The sequence below is a fragment of the Scatophagus argus genome, chromosome 3 (genome assembly GCF_020382885.2).
Source record: "Scatophagus argus isolate fScaArg1 chromosome 3, fScaArg1.pri, whole genome shotgun sequence".
NCBI lineage: Eukaryota > Metazoa > Chordata > Actinopteri > Scatophagidae > Scatophagus > Scatophagus argus.
Window position 1 is genome coordinate 18,136,966 of NC_058495.1, and position 19,702 is coordinate 18,156,667.

General features: G+C 39.8%; 2 protein-coding genes across 2 annotated transcripts; one reads left to right on the top strand and one right to left on the bottom strand.

The window, feature by feature from the left end:
* Positions 1 to 355: 355 nt before the first annotated feature.
* On the bottom strand, positions 356 to 3,514 carry LOC124056677 (myb-related transcription factor, partner of profilin-like). The gene is made up of 4 exons (XM_046384355.1): positions 3,353 to 3,514; positions 2,848 to 3,149; positions 2,483 to 2,612; positions 356 to 2,002 (listed from the first exon to the last, which is right to left on the bottom strand). The coding sequence occupies exons 2-4, from the start codon at positions 3,143 to 3,145 to the stop codon at positions 1,642 to 1,644; spliced, it is 789 nt and encodes a 262-aa protein (XP_046240311.1). The 5' UTR covers positions 3,146 to 3,149; positions 3,353 to 3,514; the 3' UTR covers positions 356 to 1,641.
* stx18 (syntaxin 18) lies at positions 3,514 to 19,439 on the top strand. Its single transcript, XM_046384354.1, has 11 exons — positions 3,514 to 3,739; positions 13,981 to 14,048; positions 15,493 to 15,608; positions 15,781 to 15,858; positions 16,061 to 16,127; positions 16,256 to 16,347; positions 17,573 to 17,664; positions 17,945 to 18,003; positions 18,480 to 18,549; positions 18,653 to 18,733; positions 18,867 to 19,439. The coding sequence occupies exons 1-11, from the start codon at positions 3,587 to 3,589 to the stop codon at positions 18,960 to 18,962; spliced, it is 972 nt and encodes a 323-aa protein (XP_046240310.1). The 5' UTR covers positions 3,514 to 3,586; the 3' UTR covers positions 18,963 to 19,439.
* The last annotated feature ends 263 nt before the right edge of the window (positions 19,440 to 19,702 follow it).

The following is a 19,702-nucleotide window of genomic DNA, read 5'->3' on the forward strand; positions in this document are numbered from 1 at the left end:
AGATAAAATCAGTGTTCAAGTTGCAGTCTGTCATCTTTTTTTCTCATTCTATCCCAGAACAGCACACGCTTGCAGCAGGCTCAATTAGCGTGTTTTATCTTGTGGTAAGATAAAAGTTAGGAAATTTTAATGCTCTGTTAGATTTCTCATATCAACACCTTAAGTAATATAAAGTCATACCAATAACCTCAGTCCTCGAGTGCTGCTCTCTTTCAGTCAAAGAGTGAATAAAAAAAAAAAAAGGAAAAATGATGAGGAGTTAATGCTGAGGCGGCAGAAAAGGAGAGACAGTCACAGCACTCAGTTGTAACACAGTCTGGCACAACACTAACAAAGGAAATGAGCAAACCACACAGCAAATAGCAGGCTTTTATTCAACACTCTGGGCCCCTCTGCTTACATCGGGGTGCCAACCTCAGTCACTTACAAATAAACGGATTTATGAGGAATATTACGCACAAATTACTACATTTTTTAGACAGGACATTATTGCAGCTTTACTTACATTGGCATGACCAAGTTCTATTTCCATAAATATGTATATTGGTACATGTCAAACATTTACAGCTTCCAAATTCGCACTTAGGCGTAAATGGCATGAATCAGCACATAATGAGAAATTTTCACGGTAAAAAAAAAAAAAAAAAAAAAAAAAATTACACACGAGTTTGACTTCCCTGCCAAATAACTAAACTAAATCATACTTTCTACAAAGAATATATCTGGTTTCAAGAACTTGTGAAATTTAATAGATATTATTCCAGCTACACTGCATATTACACTGCAACCTCCTGGGAAAATATTTTTTTAGCTATGTGAGCTTTTGTCAATGTACTATCTTTGTTGTATATTAATAACTTTGACATAAGTTATCATCTTCTTATCATATTGCACTGAATTGTCTTTCTTTCCGTCTCTTGACTGGTTATAAGGCACCAGACTATGTGAATTCCTTCATTTTCATTGTCATACACAACAAGCACAACTGTACAATAATTGCATTAATGTACATCAGAACAAATAAACAACACAAACAAACATTGCTCGATTGCTTTTTGTTTGTTGTTTTTTTTACGAAAACTTTAAAAGCACCTTATTCACTTATTGTAATGGGACTAAGTGTGAAAGAGTAAACTACATTGACTAGTTCACTATGGTAACAACTACAGTACCGTATAAATAACTTAAAAAACAATATGTAATAAGTATAACAAAGCACAACGACAAACAAACTCTGCAGCATAAATAGCACAAGTGTCAAGAGTCTTTTGTGGTTTTGGTTTGTTCTGATTAATAGTTATCATCTGCCATAATATACAGTAGCAATATTTTAAAATCATGTGTGGTCTTGACCACAATTGATGTTGTTTTCAGGTGGGAATCCAGTGAGGGATTAAGTTGTCTCACCAGGCACCACTACAGGCTAACTGAGGCCTAGAGGAGACCTAGAGGAGAAATGGCTTAGTCAAGTGAAATGTGCTATCTTTAGTGTTTCACTGCACTTTGCAATACAAAAAAAGATTTGAGCTTCAGCACAAACAAATCATAATACTGGTTGAGTATCTGTTGAATTGAATGGTCACATTTCACAGGCAGACACAAGTCACAAACAGATGCGACAAGTCATTTTTCTCAACTGCTTTAGTCCTTTGGCTCCTCCATTTGCTTCTTCATCAGTTTAATTTTCAGCATGTAGTACTCCTCTTGCAGCTTGAGGACGGCTTCTTGTCTTCTCAGCACAGACATTTCCAAATCCATTCGCTCTTGCAAAGTTGTGCAGTGTACTGATGGTGGAGAAACGGAGCTGGGAGTATCTAGTCGTGCTGCAGAAGCAGTACAGCCAGCAGCACGGTGAGTGCCAAACTGTACTGTGAGGGATTTAGGAACATCAGTAAAGGTCATTTTTTGGTTTGCTGGAGAAGTGGATGGATCTGGATATGCAGGGAGATCAAGGTCTGTCAATCTTTCCTCTGTTGTGTTGTCCTTTCCATCTTCACCACAGCTGAAAAAATAAATAAAGGATCAGTTCATCCAAATTTAAAAAGAAGAATCTCTCACAAGCCTAGTGGCACCCATCCATGTTTAGTTTTGGTTTAATTTCTCCAGGTTCTGGGATTACACGTCTGAGATTATCAGCCTCCACCACACTACAGTGGAGGTGTTGTGATTTTTCATGTAAGAATTAATGGCAACATTTTTTTCCAGAAACAGTGTAAATAAACCACATTGTACCTAGTAATGGACATGTTTCATGGGGATTGATTATTTGTGTAAAAAGTTCCACTTAAAACTGTCTAATGAATGTAGATTGTTCAAATGTAACCGGAATACTTAGTGCAAGTAAGTGAAAACATGCAGTAATTGTTGAAAAAAGACCACAATCAGAGATACATTTTTCAATAAATTGTTGTATACTATTAACATCTGCTTTAATACAGTCTAGGCACCTGGAAAAAAAGCCAATAAATGAAAAATGCATTACCTGCTTTGCTGAGTTTCCACCAACTCTGAGACTGAAGAGTCTTCTCTGTCCTGTTGCAGCACGTCTGCGAGGTTCATCACTGAAATCACTAATTGAGTCACAGCACTGAACCGCTCAAGGGACAGGCCTTCTGTGAACGAGAAATCATGTAGTGCATTAAATTAAAAGATACTTTGTGGCATGATGTGGATTGCTTATTTCTCCCTCTAGGTTATAACTCAAAGTGTATTTTTCTGCAGCCATTTCAACATGTGCACCCTCAGGGTCTTGGCTTATTTCACCAGTTTTAGACTGCAGATTTAATGATACTAATTATAATATTAGAATTACATTTTTATTGCTACCAAACGGCAGTCTGTCCTCACCTGCACCCGCTTGCCTTTTCTGTCGTTTGATCTCCTCCCTTGACTTTGCCAGAAGATTTTCCCACTTTTTGTTACAGTCAGAAACTGTACGCTGAATGTGTGGAAAGGCAGTATTGATGGCTTGGGCTATTTCCTCCCAAGCTTGTCTTTTATCCTGTGTTGAAACTCCAGTGCTGCACTTCCCTCTGATTATGCCTTTCCTCTCCTGCATTAACTGTGCGAGAAGAAGACACTCCTGGTCTGTCCAGTTAGGTCTTCGCTTCCGGCTGGACATCCCTTCAGTAAGTTGTAGGGGCATTTCTCTATGAGACAGATTAATTAGATGATTGATTTATATTATCTGTTTGCACTGGTCAGTATTAAATCCTCAAACACATGCATACAGTGCAGAAAATTCAAGATGAAGAAATCTGAATATATTGAAAGGTAAAGCTTTCCACTTAAGTCTCTTTAAACTTAAGTTATTGTATTTAAGAGATTTTTTCAATTTTAAAATTTTCGCTACCTGCAACTGAATCGGGGCGAGGAGTTACTTGGTACCGGTCAGGCGCTTACAGGATGTAAATACTGGGTGGAACAGCACACGGTATAGTACACAATTGCTGATGAAACGTTAAGGTAAAGTGTAAGGATTTCTCCTTCGTCTCAGGGGAAATCCTCAGCGTCGCAAGATAATGACGTCCTCAGCTGGTGACGTGTCAGTTTGTTTACAGCGGTCCTGCGCCGTCGCTGCACAGACATGGCTGTGGATATAACTTTACTATTTAAAGCCAGTGTCAAAACAGTAAAAACCAGGAACAAGGCAATAGGAATCGGCTTTGACTCTACCAAAGATGACATTTTCAAGAGGAGTAGACCCAAGAGCGGCTTCACTCCGAAAGCGAAAGAAGTGGTGAGTGTTTGCTCAAGCTAACTTCAGCTAACTTCGGCTAACTGAGCTAGCATCGACACAAACTGTCTGTACGTGAAATAACAGTTAAATACTAATTACTGTTAGGGTGAAATCGTTGCTGATACTGTATAATAGTAGCAGCAGTATGCCTAAAAATGTGCACGCTTATTGGGGAATCCTCTGGCAGGCTTGGTGCAGCCAAACTCCAGTTCTTTAGCACAGTGTGTATCAGCTGTTCACTTAGTAAGGCCTCTCTCATCAGCATGTGTTGTGATACAGAAATTGATTCTATATCACAACTAATATGTTATCTTATACGATGATGTAGTATATGCACTCCCAAATAAACTGAAAAACTGTTGATTAATAATAATGAAAAAAGCCAACATGGCCATAGAGATTTCATGCTTGCTGATCTCTAACATTGCCCAATACGCCAAGAGATATTAAAGGGATGATTACCTTGGCATAAAATAGGGACTGAAGTTCTCAGGCACCATGCCTTTTTTCCAGCCATAGAGCAGTTTTAAATCTATATAATATTTAATTTAATACATTATATAGCATTTCCTCCTGCAAAAGCCTCCACAAAGGCTCACAAATGTTTCTTGCTTAAATGTTTACAAATGAGGCACAGTCTCTGGCAGTTGACAATGTTACCTGATCTTACAGCAGATGTCATTGTATTAGTCAAGCCCAATGGGATTCATCCTTGTTACTGCTGTATGTATTAGTATGAGTCAGCTGTATTATAGTTTGCCTGATTGTCCGCTGAATTGTGGAAAAACTGTGTGTAACATGGGTCAAGAAAAAACCCATTAAGGCCTCTATCCACATCTAGAACTGCCCCCACACAGGAAAATGATAGCTAGAAGAACGCTCAGACAGTCCAAAAGTCCACTTATCTATGATACGGTCATCTGCAGTCACAGCCAGTATGAGTCTGTATATATTTCCAAAAGGATTAGAATATGGTTTTTATGTTTGAGGTGTCAACATCATCTCTCAATCATCACCACTACAAGTTAGTGAAGGTACCTGCTGGGAATCTGCCTGTGGTTTTATTTTTATCTTCCATTTATTGTTGTTTTGCAGTGTTGAGGGTCTGATGTTGGACTTTAGGCATCCATGTTATACTGTTGTCTGTGGAAAGAGTCTGCAGGTCTAATGTTTGATTGCGCTTTGTTTGAATTCACACAATATCTGGCAATGGGAACCCTTCCTGCTGGGTTGTGCAGAGGTGCGGGAGTGTTTTAGAATGTTTCTCCAATTCATAGTTTTGTTATTGTCGCTGCTTGTCTTCATTCACTGTATAGTTTGTTTGACCAGTACCACTCACTTGGGCCAGGGAGGAGGCGCTCATTTTACTAAAGTGAAAAATAATTTGTGTATCCGTCACGTGATTCAAATCCGCTCCAAAATTTAATGTGTTCTTTCTTGGCCTGTGCTACACCGTTCCATCAAGTTTTATGAAGCTAGTAGTTTTCCCATGATTCTGCTTATACTATATTTTGACATAATTCTCATACTTTGGGAAACATATCCAGACATATAGTGGTTGCGTTAAGCACTTGCAGATTTGCATATCATTGAGGAGTGGATTATTGGCCATAGCAGTGGCATGTGTTCTCTGAGTGCCCCTCTAGTTTTAAGAGTGATCATGTTACTCAGTGAGTCAGAACTTTATGTACCTCTTGCAAATGTGTTAGCTATTTACAGCTGTCAAAAAGGAAATTACTTTTCTTCAAACTGTGTTAGTAGTGTGCTCTTTTTTTTTTCTACACTTAAATTAAATTTTGCAGGCTACAGTTGTCCACTGTCAGTCCGTGTATTCAAAATGGAGTAGCTTTCCGCAGAGCCATTACCTGCATAAAGGCCTTCCTTTGTCTGTCTCTCACTGCATCATTCTTGCCAGTGAGGCTGGAAGTACACTCTGTTTCTCCAGCTCATCTTGCAGGGTGCCCACTGTTCTGGCACAAGGTGTAAATCGCAGTTAGCAAATGGGACATGGTTTGAGATTAAATATCTTAATATAGTTGGCTGTTTTTTTTTTGTTTTTTTTTTTTGTTGGCACAAATTTTACATCTTTTGCTCAAATTTTGCTCCGCACTGATTCCCATGCCAGTGGTTCCTGCATCAGAGACGTTTTTGTACAGTTCTCCCCTGCAGCAATTAATATTCCTTATTATTTTCAAATAGACATGAATACTGTATAGGCTAAAGACTAAAAAGTCTAATTTTGAAAATAAATCACTTCCCAAATGTCATCTACTGTACTCAAAGAGAAAAAGATTCCTGAAATAACTTAGCATCAATGAAATGCCATAGTTTATGCTTAAACCTCATTCAGACGACAATAATTTTCACATCCTGCCCATTGTGGGTAGTTCAGAATAAATGACTGCTCTGCTTGAGATCTGGGAAGACGGGAAAGTTAAATTGTCTGAAACAAAAATCACATTGGGCCAACTGACCAGACTCAGCAGTTTTGAGCCCAGAATATCTTATGCCAGCTGTCCGCGTGCTGCTTCTACTCCATCGCTGACAGGCCTGGATTTTGGACTTTGAACTGATCCGGAAAATTGCCCAGTTTGATCTAGTCTTAGCCAAAGTTGAAGCATGAATTAAAATAAAAATAGCAGAGAGCATTCTCCTTACTTAAGTTAGCCCTGGCAAGTTATTTTATAATGTCCTGAACTAATTAAAACTGGTGGCTAAATTTCGATTTCCGTATTTACTGTATCTCACCATGTCACAATGATTTACTTGTGGGACATTTTTTGTGGTCTTAAATATATTGGTGAAAAAATATTTTTAACCACTTTTCATGGGACACTGATCTTAGAAACTTGTCAGGAAGGGCAACATTAGCATTTAATTAGTTTAGGAAGCTTCACAAAACATCTCAAATTTTATTCTTCCATTATGGAGACATCATCACCGGTTGGCAGGCGAAAGGAGCTGGATCATTGGCAACTGAAAGACTTTGCTCCATGTCATGAGTTTGATTCTGCAGCCAGAAGTCCTTGGCCTTGGACACGAATATCATGAACACAAACCTCTTCAAAGGCACCGTGAAGAACCACTTTACGTTTCCCTCGGGGAGTCCGAGATTTAAGTTGTACCTGATGTCTCCAGCCATCAGTCTGAGGCAAACGTGAGTCTGGTCGCAGCAGCCCTGCACAACCAGGTTTTTGTTATGTTCTGTTACATTGATATTAGAAATGGTGGTTTAATAAAAGCAATGGTGCTGATTCAAAGAAACCCAAACTTATCCTGTGGTGCCTGCCCACTGCTTCCCCACCCCCCCACCGCTGTCTCCCTCAAGCTGCAGATATAATCTCAAACCATCTCGGTGAAGCAGCTTTTGTAGAAATTAAAACTGCGAGTTTGGAATGTCTTGACTGCTTACAGTTATGTTGCGGTTTTCACCCACAACTCAACTGTCCATTCTTCTCTCTGACATAGGCAGCTTTTTTTTGTGCAAGTCCCTTATTCACATGTATGACTCCATAAACATGCTGCAATAACATTTTCTTTCGGCTCTCGAACAATTTCTTGGGGAAAGCTGATCCTCCCAAGAGCCAGTGATTAAAGGTAGAAGATCAAAACAGAGAAAATATTAAATTAGGTCCCCAGTAACAATGTTGACGGCCGGCACCTAATGCACAACAGATGTGGGTGCCCTTCAAGATGTGCATAACTCTCAAAGTTTCCCACTGAAGCTCCACAAAAATAGAATGAAAACATCAAAGTTGACAAATACACAGTGGTTCTGTGAGTCTTTTTCCCTCTCAGAAAAAGCAGCTCAATGAGAAAGGAATTGTAGCTTCTTTCAGGGCCATGAAAAAAAAAAAATAAATAAAAAATCTTTAAAAAACTGCTTGATTGACTAATAAGAGGGCCAGTGTTTACAGGGTGGGGTTTGGTCAGGGGAATCTTTTACCTCATAGGGGTCGGTTTGGGGCACTGTGATCTCCATTTCACCGCTCACCTCGTCTCTCTCCACAGCATGCTGCCCTTCTCGAGTTTAAATGGAGGAGGTCATTTTAAAATTCGTAAATTGTGTGTAGAAAATAGTGCTTGGCTCCCCACTGTGCCTTTAGTATTGGTATTCCAAAATTGGCTCCTTCTCACAGTGTTTTCTTAGAAACCCTGAAAAGTGTGGCCCTCAGCCAGCACTTAAAAGTATGTTGTGCTGTTAGAGGGGTGGGGGGCTCTTCCCTAGAACAACTTTTACATTGAAATAGAACGTTCATATATTCTCAAAATATTTGAGAATCTGGTTTACATGATATTTTTGTTAGTGACGACCGAGATTCAAACCTCAAAATGTTATGTTTTTGTGGCATGTGCTGGAATATATTGGCCTGGTGTATGAATATGAAAGTCAAATATTTTCCCAATAAAGTACACTGGGTTATGTCAAATCAATGATCTTTCAAAGCTGCAGACCAAACTTTGAAATGGCTTGTAGTATAATTTTCCGGATTCTGTTGGTGTTGTCGTTCGGATGAATCTGAAGCATATTTGCAGATCTTTTGTATTTAACAGGTCTTGTTCAGCAGCTGTGGATGGTATACAGCACTGACTTTTACGAGTTGTCAACCATTTAGGGAATAAAGTGCAGAAATCTGCCTTGTGTCCTGAATATTATGTCAGGCCTCTTCTTAAAATAAACTTTATTGTCTGTCAATTAAATAGCTAACTTAAATCATTTATGGCAGAAGTACAAAGCCTGAAAATTTACCAGCTTGAATGCTCACAAAATAGCCTCACGCACGTCCGATAAATATTTCATACTGAAAAAGCCACTCATCAAGTCACAAACTACAATGACACATAAAAACTTGCTAACTTGCAGCTGTCAAAGCTGGGACTATACTCAGTACTTGGCAGTACTTGTGCCATGGGGAAATGATTTGCAGGGATCACACTGAGATGAACATGCTGCTAAATGGTCTCTTTACCAGTTGGCCTAATCTCACTGCTGTTTTCCTATGAAAGCCAGGCAAATTGAATTTTGAGACATCTGTTGTCAGGCCTGAGCACAATCTTGATTTTTTTTTTTTTTGTTTTGTTTTGTTTTGTTTTTCATTTGCGTGCAACAAAATGTTTTTATACTATTTGTGAAAATGAAAACAAAAAAGGAAAAAGTGGTGAGTCACAGATTTACTGATATGTCAAGTCAAGCTCTAAATCCTGAGATGGGCACAAGATTAAATAGTGTAAGTGGAACAAAAGTCATGTTGAGCTCAATAGAGGAGGCTGAATTTAAACGTTTAAACATGTAGGAAAACCAAAGCAGCAGCTGCTGATGCTTTTTGAAGAAAGTCATCGGGCTTTGTCATTAGACAGTCTTAGTTATTGTGATTTACAGTCACTGAACTACTATCAATACACATGACTGCAGGCTGCATACTTGACCCTGAAACTGCAACAGATGTTTGCTTCTCTATTTAGATACAGCTTTTAAAGACTCTGCTCTTTCTGTTTGAGATTAATATGTGCAATAAGACAACATGTGTTGTCATGTCACATTAATATGGAATGCATTAAGTGAAACCAAAGAAGATAATGTTGTTTAAATACAAGCAAGCATATTGTTTCCTCTTCAGTTGTGGTCATCTACAGTGCGTGAAAGGCATTTTTTTTAATGCAAATGTTAACGGAAATGTTTCTAAATCAGACAGTTACTCTGGTTGCTCTTTGTAATGAAGCCTCAGTATTGCAGTTCTGTTAAAATGTATTACCCACACAGCTGAAGTGTCTGTTGTTTCCAGACGTACGCACTTTGATTCAATTCAATTCAATTCAGTTCATTTATATAGTGCCAATTCACAACAAAAGTTATCTCATGACACTTTCCAATTTGAGCAGGTCTAGACCAAACTCTTTAATTATTATAATGCTGATAGTAATTTTATTTGCATGCACAGTTCCTCTGTTCATTGTCTTCACAGCAGTGGTCTTACCTTGACTTTGCTTTTCGAGACCAGATTTGAAATTTAAAGATGAGCGAGGAAGAGCAGAAATCTGCTTCCACATTTAGCTGTGTGCCATCGATGAAACAGACAAGGGAAGTTATGTCACCTTCTTCTGAACTTGTAATTTTGCACATTTTGTATTCCGTGATATTAATATTCATTTTGTCATGAAAGCCACTTTTTTTTTTTTTTTTTACTGTCAGTTCTTATGCTCACTCTCATGAATCTAAATGTTAGGGATATGACCATTTTCCAAGTCTTACATTTTCTGGAATTCCAACACGACTTTAATATTCATATTTATTAATGAGCATATTTAGAGCATGTAATCATGTTTGAGCTTTACTATGTTCAGATTAGGTGAAACAAAGCTGGAACTCCCATTCAGTTCAGTTGCATGCACACGCAGTTCAAGTGACTTGACGGACAGTGTGAGTGATGACTCATTGGCAGCGCTTTGAGAGGAACTTTCCCAGTGTGAATCCAAGGTGTGTCCAAAGTTGGATTTTACCTTTTTGAAAGAGGAAGTGAGGCTTGACGTGAGTAATGCAAGTCGTTCATTGTTTATTGCGGTAATATAACCAGAATCTGGTGAAACACTGAGTAAGAAGAAGGGAGGGAACCTGTTGATTAAAATACCACAGAAAACGTGTTGTGATTATACAGAAATATGTATCAAGAATCCGTTAAATATATGCAGTACATACTGTACAGTCCTTCGCATCTTGCTTTTCTGTAACTCAAATAGCAAGTGAGCTGTCGCTTTTTATTCATTTAAAATGACATGCGCAGCCGATACATCAGTTTGTTGTGAAAGTCATTGTTGAATTGTGATTTAGCGCTCCGATTTTGAGTGACAAAGACCCCTCTTAAACTGTCAGTTTGTTGTGAGTGGGAGAAGACGCAGAGACATGACACATTCTTACAACACAGCAGTAGTTTTGTTGTTGTCTCAGGTTCACAACACTCCTTACAACGTGCAGTGTCTCCAGTGACGAGCCTCAGTGTTTGTTTCCTCAAGTTGACCCTTTGTGTCCATGCATGATCTGAGCTACATGATCAAAAATGAACAAACACCAAGAATATATACAAGTGCTGCTTACTACAGCTTTTTGATATAAACAAATGATCCCTTAAGGATCAAAACATGTAAAGTTTTCTTTTCATGGTGCTTTTTGCTTGTTTATAGAGCTAACCAACTGTGAATAGACATAAGAAGGCAAGACTGAACCCGTTAGAGAATCCGACGTAAACATGATAGTGAAATCAACACACAGCAGAGTCCACTCTACTGAAGCATCCTCTGTTGTGTTTCGGGCCCACATACCTAAACACAACATGGCGTGGCGTCAGTGTGGATAGCCCTCGGTCAGGACACACTGGGACTTAAACCAAAGCAGGGCAGTCATCATCAAATTCTGTCAGTTACCTGGATTTAACAAAACAAAGAGCTATCCAAGCCCTTTAGAAATCTGCTAGCTAAGCCTTTTTGCTTTTCTTCCTCATAATAATCCCCCCTGATGGTTTGTTTGGGCTCAATCTGGGGCTGGAGGGAAGCTTGTGGGGGAGAAAGTGAGGAGGTAAAGTGGGGGTCTTTGATGATGACGAGATTAGATGTAGCCCGGCAGACTGTCTCCTTCTGCCTCACACACACCTATGGCGGTTGCATGTATACACACACTTGCATGTAGCTGCACATATGCACACGGTGAGCCACATGCACAAGGCCACCCCCCTTCCTCATTGTTGAGGAATTACTTGCTCTTTAGGGTCTTAAGTTACAAGAGCAATTGATCCTTCTGACCCCCTGCAAACCCTTGAGGTTGTGCTGGGAATCTGAGCAGCAATGTATACACACAGGAGACAGCTCAACCCCCAGAGCAGCACTCTTGACACTCCCCGGCACCCCCACAACACACACACACACACACACACACACAGACTCTCACACTTCCCACTCGTTTGTAGTCTTCCAATGCTGTGGATTTAGTGCTGCCTGCTGGTCAAAAAGGTGCAGTACCATCACCGGAGTTCTGCACACTGATGTAGCTTGTGTATAAATGAAAGGCTAAGCTCATGTGCTAATTCCAAACTGAAAATATGGTTTATAGTTATAGATGAATTAGTAATGCCACATAAGATGTTATATTTTCCATTTTGTGGCAGGCCAAGGATACTCTTGACAGCTGAGAAAGCTTAAGATCACATCATGCTAACCTTGACATCTGTACCACTCTGTTGCAGGGAAGAATTTGGGCTCCTTGAAAAGTACAGAAAGATACATTGACAAGAGTTTCGCAGGGAGACATTGGGGTAGCAGTTTCTGTATCTATTAATCTACAGATTATTGTTGTTTATAGCATAGCAAGTTTCCAGAGCTCAAAGTGATGTCATGAAATATCTTGTTTTGTGTTTCTCCAGTGAACAAACACAAAAAAATCTTTAGTTTGTCATCACAGAAAAAGAAATATTTACATCGTTTTTTTGCAATTTTGCTTTTAAATGACTTTTCAGAATGGTAGCTGGTTAATTTATGTTTGGTTGATTAAATTAGATCATTTTCTTCAGCTCTAGACGACATTAAATCACATCACAGTCGACATGACCGTTTCATCAAGGAGGTGAGATACAGGCCTCCCACACGAAACATTAATCAGAATGATCATAACGCTATAAATGAAGCAAAAAACAAAGATGCCACAACCAACAACAACTGATACGCAGTAAAAGCAATCTGAGGTGAAAAACAGAAATGTAATGTAATGAAAGTAATGAAATTTTCACTTATTTTCCCTTTTTCAGAGTTTTGGGGTTTTTTTTTCATTTATTTTTTGGTTGAACGAACACTTCATTATAATTTTGTCAGGTTTTGTTCTGGCAGACATGAAACTTCTAACTAATAGAGCAAAATTTAATGCTGTAGATAAACAAATCTGTATGGTATCATAGCCCTCAATTTTCATATCACGGTATACTTTGATACCAGTATACCAGTCAGCCCAGCCAGTAGGATCATTGTAGGTTTTCTGGCTGTACTTTTGAAAAATCCTGCCAATCTTGCAGGGCTTCAAAGTTCACTTCATCCACAACAGACAATGTTTCGAAGGGTTTTGAACCATGAGAAAGGTTGTCTTTGCTCCAGAACCCCTCTCTAAGCTCAACTGCTCTGAACAACAATTAACTCTTGACCTCAAATAATTGTATTATTACAAGGGTCGGCTTTCCTTAACAGCCCGTCCCTGAGGTGGAGCCCCACAGCGGCGTCACACGTTCCTGAATTACCTTCTAGGCCAAAGAAGGAGCTGTAGCTTTCTAACAAATTGCTCAGCTCTGTTGGACACCTTTTTTATTCTTCATTGAAAAACTTGTCTTTTTTTTTCAGATGTCAGTTTAAATAAAACAGTGCTTCATGTTACCATGACGCTAGGAGTGAATGTTTAGAGACATTATTAGACGGCTGGTGCCAGGTTACACCTCACAGCCAAGGCAATTTGATAATTGAGGTTGTTAGAGGGAACAAGCTGAAGGCCGAAGACAGCGCCGTTATGCTATCAAAATAATCTCTCAAGCTCGGGGGTCGCTGTCACAGTCAAACTCATTGTGTCATTTTTCAATCCTCAGCTTGTCTGAGTTCTGTCTTCTTCTGGCTCCAACAGAGCCTGCTGTGTGCATATTCACACCCACTTGTACCCTGCCAGCAGAGCTCTGTGGACAGGGAAGCAATTTGGTCTTTTTTAATATTTGACCGAATTACAGGAGCAAATATTGGATTGAACCAGGTTTCCTCTGGTTTCCCTGTACACACATACACTTGGACGTTTTCTTGGTGATAAATAGTAACAGATCATGAATTTAAAGCTTATTAGAGATGGCTCTGTCAGTGCTCTGCATGCTGCCTCTCCATGGTTTTATTTATGAGAGCTGTCTGACGAGGAAATTACAGGTTTGATTTTTGTGTGTGTCTGTGTGTGTGTATGTCCCAGATTTGATGAATTGTCAAAAGCAAATATTGAGAATTCACAGGGATAGACAGACATTGGTCGCCTGTCACATCCAATAAATACAAAATTATACATTTACTCTGGCTCTGTCTAAGCGTAGAAAATAGTTTCCTGGTACACGTCTGAAAACTCTTTCTCTTTGCTGACATGTTCAGTGTTTTTGAAGGAGCAGCTGTGGCACAGCGTTTAAAGAGACTCACTGATGTGAAGGCAATGCAGTCAAGTGATGCTTCTTCTCACTTTATTTTGGCAGATCACAAACATCACCAAGCTCAAAGACTTTCTGCTACAACACAGGAAAGATTATGTGAGCGCCGGAAGGTAAGCCTCTCCAAACAGTCGCAGTAATCCACCACACTCAATAACAGCAGCCGCGGTAAAACCCTTCAAGGCTGCAGGAGGAGGCCGGAGGAGAGATGGACACTTTGATTTTGACAATATTCAGAAAAGGTCAGGAGTCAGGGCTACTTGAAGGTACCGTCAAATATGCCACCGGTGTGTATGTGAGTGCTGCAGGGGCTGTCTGCTGGCACAAGGTCAGCAGCGAGTCGGGTGGTCTGTAGCGGCAGGCTCCAGTCTAATTGTCTGGAATAATTGAGCTGCAACCAAGTGAAGAACAAATCACGCCCTGGGACTAATCCAGGCCTTCCTCCCCTCAAGGCCCCCTCTGTGTTTTGTGGGCGTGGGTGTGTGGAGTAGCCTACGTTTTGTTAGGTTTGTTGATAAAGCCTCAACAGAACACATTAACTAAACATTAGGGGTGTCAGTGGGTGGAGTGCAGCAGAATTTAGTGGTGGGAAAATCCATTGAGAAGCCACGCATGTACAAGTTTCGTTTCCGTCATCATTAGCAGTTCGTGCCTTCCAATTTTCTTATCAACTGCCTTTTTCCTCCACAGACATAAAAATGATGGACTATTGTTTATGCTGAATTTACTTCCAGATGTTTATAAAGTGAGCATAAGGGATCATCAGCATCTTATGAACCAAATATCCTCCTTAAGTATGATAAAGGGGGACTTGTTCAACAAATCACCTATCAGTTGTTTTCTCATTTTATCAATAACATGTCAGAATACTGTAACAAATGTCCATCGTCGTTTCCATGATCCCAGTGTAACATCTTTAAATAAGTTGTTATGTACAATCAACACTCCAAGATATAAAGAAATTGCTTAATGCTTGATAGGTTGATCTATGTAATTGCTAACAAAGCATTACAGCACTAGTTTTGTAATTTACTAATGTCAAGTTACACATGAGTACTTTTTGCAAGAATTAGATTGATTGAACAAGCTAATTCAAAATCTAATTTAGCCAAACCAAAATCCACCTTTCTGCCAGACTGGAATCATTGTTCAGTTCGTGTTCTCAGCCAAGCAGCTTCATTGTGTCTTTAGGCACGTCTTGTGTCCAATAGAGGGAGACATTGAGCCTCAGCCACACACCTGACAGCAAGAGGGTCCAGCCACGATCATTTCTATGTGAAGTTCTCCTCGTGGTAATAAAACATGAGCTCAGGGCAACCGTGACACATTGGAGGTCTGTTCAGGCCTGTCCAGTGCATGATGGGATAGTTTTTTGTCTTACATAATGTTGATGTGTGGGGAGTGCAGAAAGTGGTTGATGTTTGGTAGGAGGAAGGCATCTGTCAGTTTTTAATGATAAAGCCGTGCTCTAAGGAGAGAGGGAGAGAGATATGTGCAGCTTTTGATACTTGCTGACAGCCTTCAGTCTTACTGTTATTGTTCTTGTGTGTTTTACAGCCTCATCTCGTCAGATCTTTCTCGTATGACGGACAGCGAACGAGACCAGATCGACCAGGATGCTCAGATCTTCATGAGGACGTGTTCTGAGGCCATCAAGCAACTACGCAATGAAGGTGTGTGCTTGTTTTACTGTGCAGCACATTAACTAGTTTACAGATATCATTGGAAGCTTTAGAATATGCTTTCAGGCAACACTAGTTTTGTCTTGCAATATGCAGCATATATGAAAGGTGCAACAAACTTAGCTCCCAACTATGTTGACTTTTGTTCTTGCTGTCATCATAGCGGAGAAGCAGGTGACATCAGCCCAGATAAAGGAGCACAGAGGGGCAGTGCTGGACCTCATTGAAATGTATCTGAGAGGTGAGTTCAAGCCACTTATTCCAATTCAGACAGCATGTTTATCTTGTCCTCTATGGACTATTTTGTATGCATCTATCTGTTTATCTTTAGGACAGTTACTGTCTTGTGGAGCAGAATGTATGAGCCTGCAGCCTTGCTGAACCAATACTTTTAGCAAACAGGACTGCATGGTAACATCATGTGTGTCTTTATTGTTTTTAAGGAGTGTGTAAGCTGTACTCTGAACAGAGAGCAATCAGAGTGAAGAGAATGGTGGACAAGAAGAGGCTGTGAGTACTTGCAGAAATCTGCTTTTATGAGTGCCTCTTACATGTCATGTGTTATTTCTTGTCTTCATTTTAGGACTGCTGTGACTTTAAAAACTGGCTCCTGAGTCACATTTGCTATGTGGTTTCAGGTCGAGACTGGCCCCAGAGCACCACAGTCGGGTGGAGAAAAGGCCGGACGTGGAGCCCACGGAGGAGAAGACTGTCAAGGAGGAAAGTTCTGGTGAGTAGTGAGTCCCCGGAGACACAAAGACTGGAACAAGAGCCCTGCTACATATTCATGCTTTACTGACCGTGACTCGTTCTCTGCTGTTTCGGTGTTTTTTGTGTGCCCTGTAAAGTGCACTCTTTTTTCTTTTTTTTCTTTTTTTTTTTTTGCAGAAATGTACCATAACTGTGTGTGTATAAAAGGAAACACTGAGGATAAGCATTCTTAAACCAGCAGCTACATACGCTCAAAATACATTTTTAAAGAGATTATAGGAGGAATGCCAGTAGAGCAGCTGCATTAAAGATGTGTGGGTGATCATTACTTGTATATTGTCTTTACATTGTATAAAAACATTTTTGCTTTTCTACTGCTATCTGAAGGCGGCTGGTACTGTTTCATCTGCAGCCTGGAATTTGAAAAGTGTCATGCAACAGCGCAGCCGCATTCTGTCTGATGATTCATTATGGGTGCTTTGATTAAACCACAACCATTAATTTGTAATTCTGCAGCTATCAGTGATACAAACCGTCAAGCGTAAGCAATTGTTAACATGTCGAGATGTGCTTCAGAACTCATTGTCTCATGTCTTAAGATGAGCTGTGATCACTTAAAGACATTACTTCCTCATCCTTATTATCGCTTAAGAGAAACGTACTGGAGGCACCAAATAAATGGAGTACATCTGAAGGGACTTGTGCTCTGCTCATTTTCAGTTATAAAACTCACATTTTGCAATTACATTTGTCACAGTGACTGAGTTTAATAATAAATAATCTGTGTGGGAACTACCAGACAACCGGACTTCTAAGTATCTTGACAAACACGGTTTCACAACACACTCATAATGTTTGTGCTGCATATTGTCACCTTACCACTGAACCTCTCAGACAACAATAATATTTCTGCGCTTGGAGAAATCCCCCCACCTCCTCTCAATTTAATGAGCCGTTTTTATCAAGCTCCAAAGAGAGCGCACAGCCAAGTGGTGAATCTGCCTGATGATAATGATTAATCACCACGCTGCTGCAATTTATATTAGATTTGCTCTCACTCGCTGCTTCGTTATTTCCAGCGTGGTGAAATGTAAAGTGACTATAAGGTAATCCCATCTAAATAACCACATTTCCCCCTTCAAACAGAGAATTGGCAACTAAATGAGCGATTCAGAAGGGAATGACAAAGTAAGTGCTGGGAGTTTTTGTAACAAGTCAAGACCAAGCTGTTTTCTTTCCTGTAGAGAAGAGTGTGTCGGAGGTCCTGGACAACCCTGTCAACCCGTGGGAGGAGAGCCGAGTGGAGGACGAGCTCTCGCCTGAGGAGATCCAGATGGTGTGGCACCTCTGACATCATTATTCTCTATGTGAATGCCACGCAGGATATGTAGATTTGTATGAATCATGATGTACGTCATGAACATACAGCTATACTTGGTTGGTGTCCGAATACATTCATTTGTAGGGGTCCAAATAACCCACTAATCTGAGTTATTTGGCAGTCAGTCAGGCATATTCTCATAAAGACACACATTTAAGTCAGTGTTTTTCTGTATGGATCACTCAGCATATCCCAACTTCTGGTTACACTGAACTAATTGTGTGTTTCTGTCTAGTTTGAGCAGGAGAACCAGCGGTTGGTGAGTGAGATGAACAGCCTGGTGGATGAAGTGAGGTGATTACCGCTCAGCACATACGTTACTTTCCCTTTTGATTTGATTAAGTCTCTTCTGAATTGCACAGCTATGAGCAGGGGATGCCAGTGATTTCACCCATGATTACTGCACATCACTAATGTGAATAGTAAAAAAAATAATAATAATAATAATTCTTGGTAAAGTCTAGAGCCACTCATGTTTGAATGTGTGACACAGTGTTACTCCAACTAAATAATAACAGCAAGCCTAGAGACTGAAATGCCAGGTGAGCAGGACAACAGTGTGGATTGAGGCTGGTTTGCAGATGAAATTATTACTGTGGCAGTATTAGAAAGTCACTAACACAATTGTTCCAGATGGAATAAAATGCTCCCAGGGTGAAAAATTACCAGACCTGCCTCTATATTACTAATGTCCAGAAGCTGGAAGGGCTTTATATACTATGCAAACTGTTTATATTCGACGTTTCATGCATTCCTTTTGTGTGCGACAGGCAAATCGAGGGGAAGGTGGTGGAAATCTCTCGACTACAGGAGATCTTCGCTGAGAAAGTCCTGCAACAAGTGAGCCAACTTCCTTTCATTTACATTCACTCAGTCATGTAAATGCATTTCGAAGACTTGAAGTTGTACATAAATTCATTGCACATTTCATTCTCTGCGTAAGGAAACAGAGATAGACAATATTCATCAGCTGGTTGTTGGGGCTACAGAAAACGTCAAAGAAGGCAATGAGGATATACGAGAGGTAAATATTTACTAAATGGAAACAACCAGCCCACTTATTCTGCATGCTATATAAACTTTATATTAGATTTTCCCTTGGCTGATGTTAATATATCTGATCAGTAAAATGTCGTTTTGTTTACTTCTGTCAAAAGGCAATCAAAAACAATGCTGGCTTCCGGGTGTGGATCTTGTTCTTCCTGGTCATGTGCTCTTTCTCTCTGCTCTTCCTGGATTGGTATGATAGCTAACACAGCTAGCCAGCATGGACTCTCAGAAAACAAAAAAATGTCTGGCTCTAGCTCATGTCGGTTATCTCGTGAAGAGTGATGACAACACAAAGACTGAATGTACAGCTTGCCATTCAAAGTAACAAAGTGTTTTTCATGAAGATTCTGTGATCAAGTGGACGTTGCGGTTTTTCCTGATGCTAACCATCTATTTCACAGTTTAAAAGCGCTTAAATGGAGGCGAGCTTTCTATGGAGCATTGTGTCGACTTTAAAATGCGCACATGTTTTGACAGTGAGTCTTTAATCCACTAAAAACAGTGATAACTGGCAGGAAGTGTTCTTGTCTGATTGACTAAAAAAAACCCAAAACATTAATTTCTGTTGATCCTTTTTGGACAAACTAGTTTATTCTGTGTAGACTGGCTTCACATTGACTTTGCTGTCTAATTCACTCCATAAATACTTAATAAACTTGTGTCCCTCAATGAAATATAAATTATACTGCTGCAAATGTTTTGCTTTCCAGGCATTCATGAGCAGAACAGAACAATTTAGTTGATGTCTGTCACAGTATAACTGTGCTAACACACCACTCAATCTCATGTAAAACTAAGCAATGCACACACTTTAGTAAATTCTTCTTCCTTTTCTTATATATAGCATATCATTTTATAACAGTCGGTACATTTCATATTTATGTCAAGCTTTCAGATAACATTAGGAGCAGCAGAAAGCCACTGCCTGTCTTGGTTTGTGTCA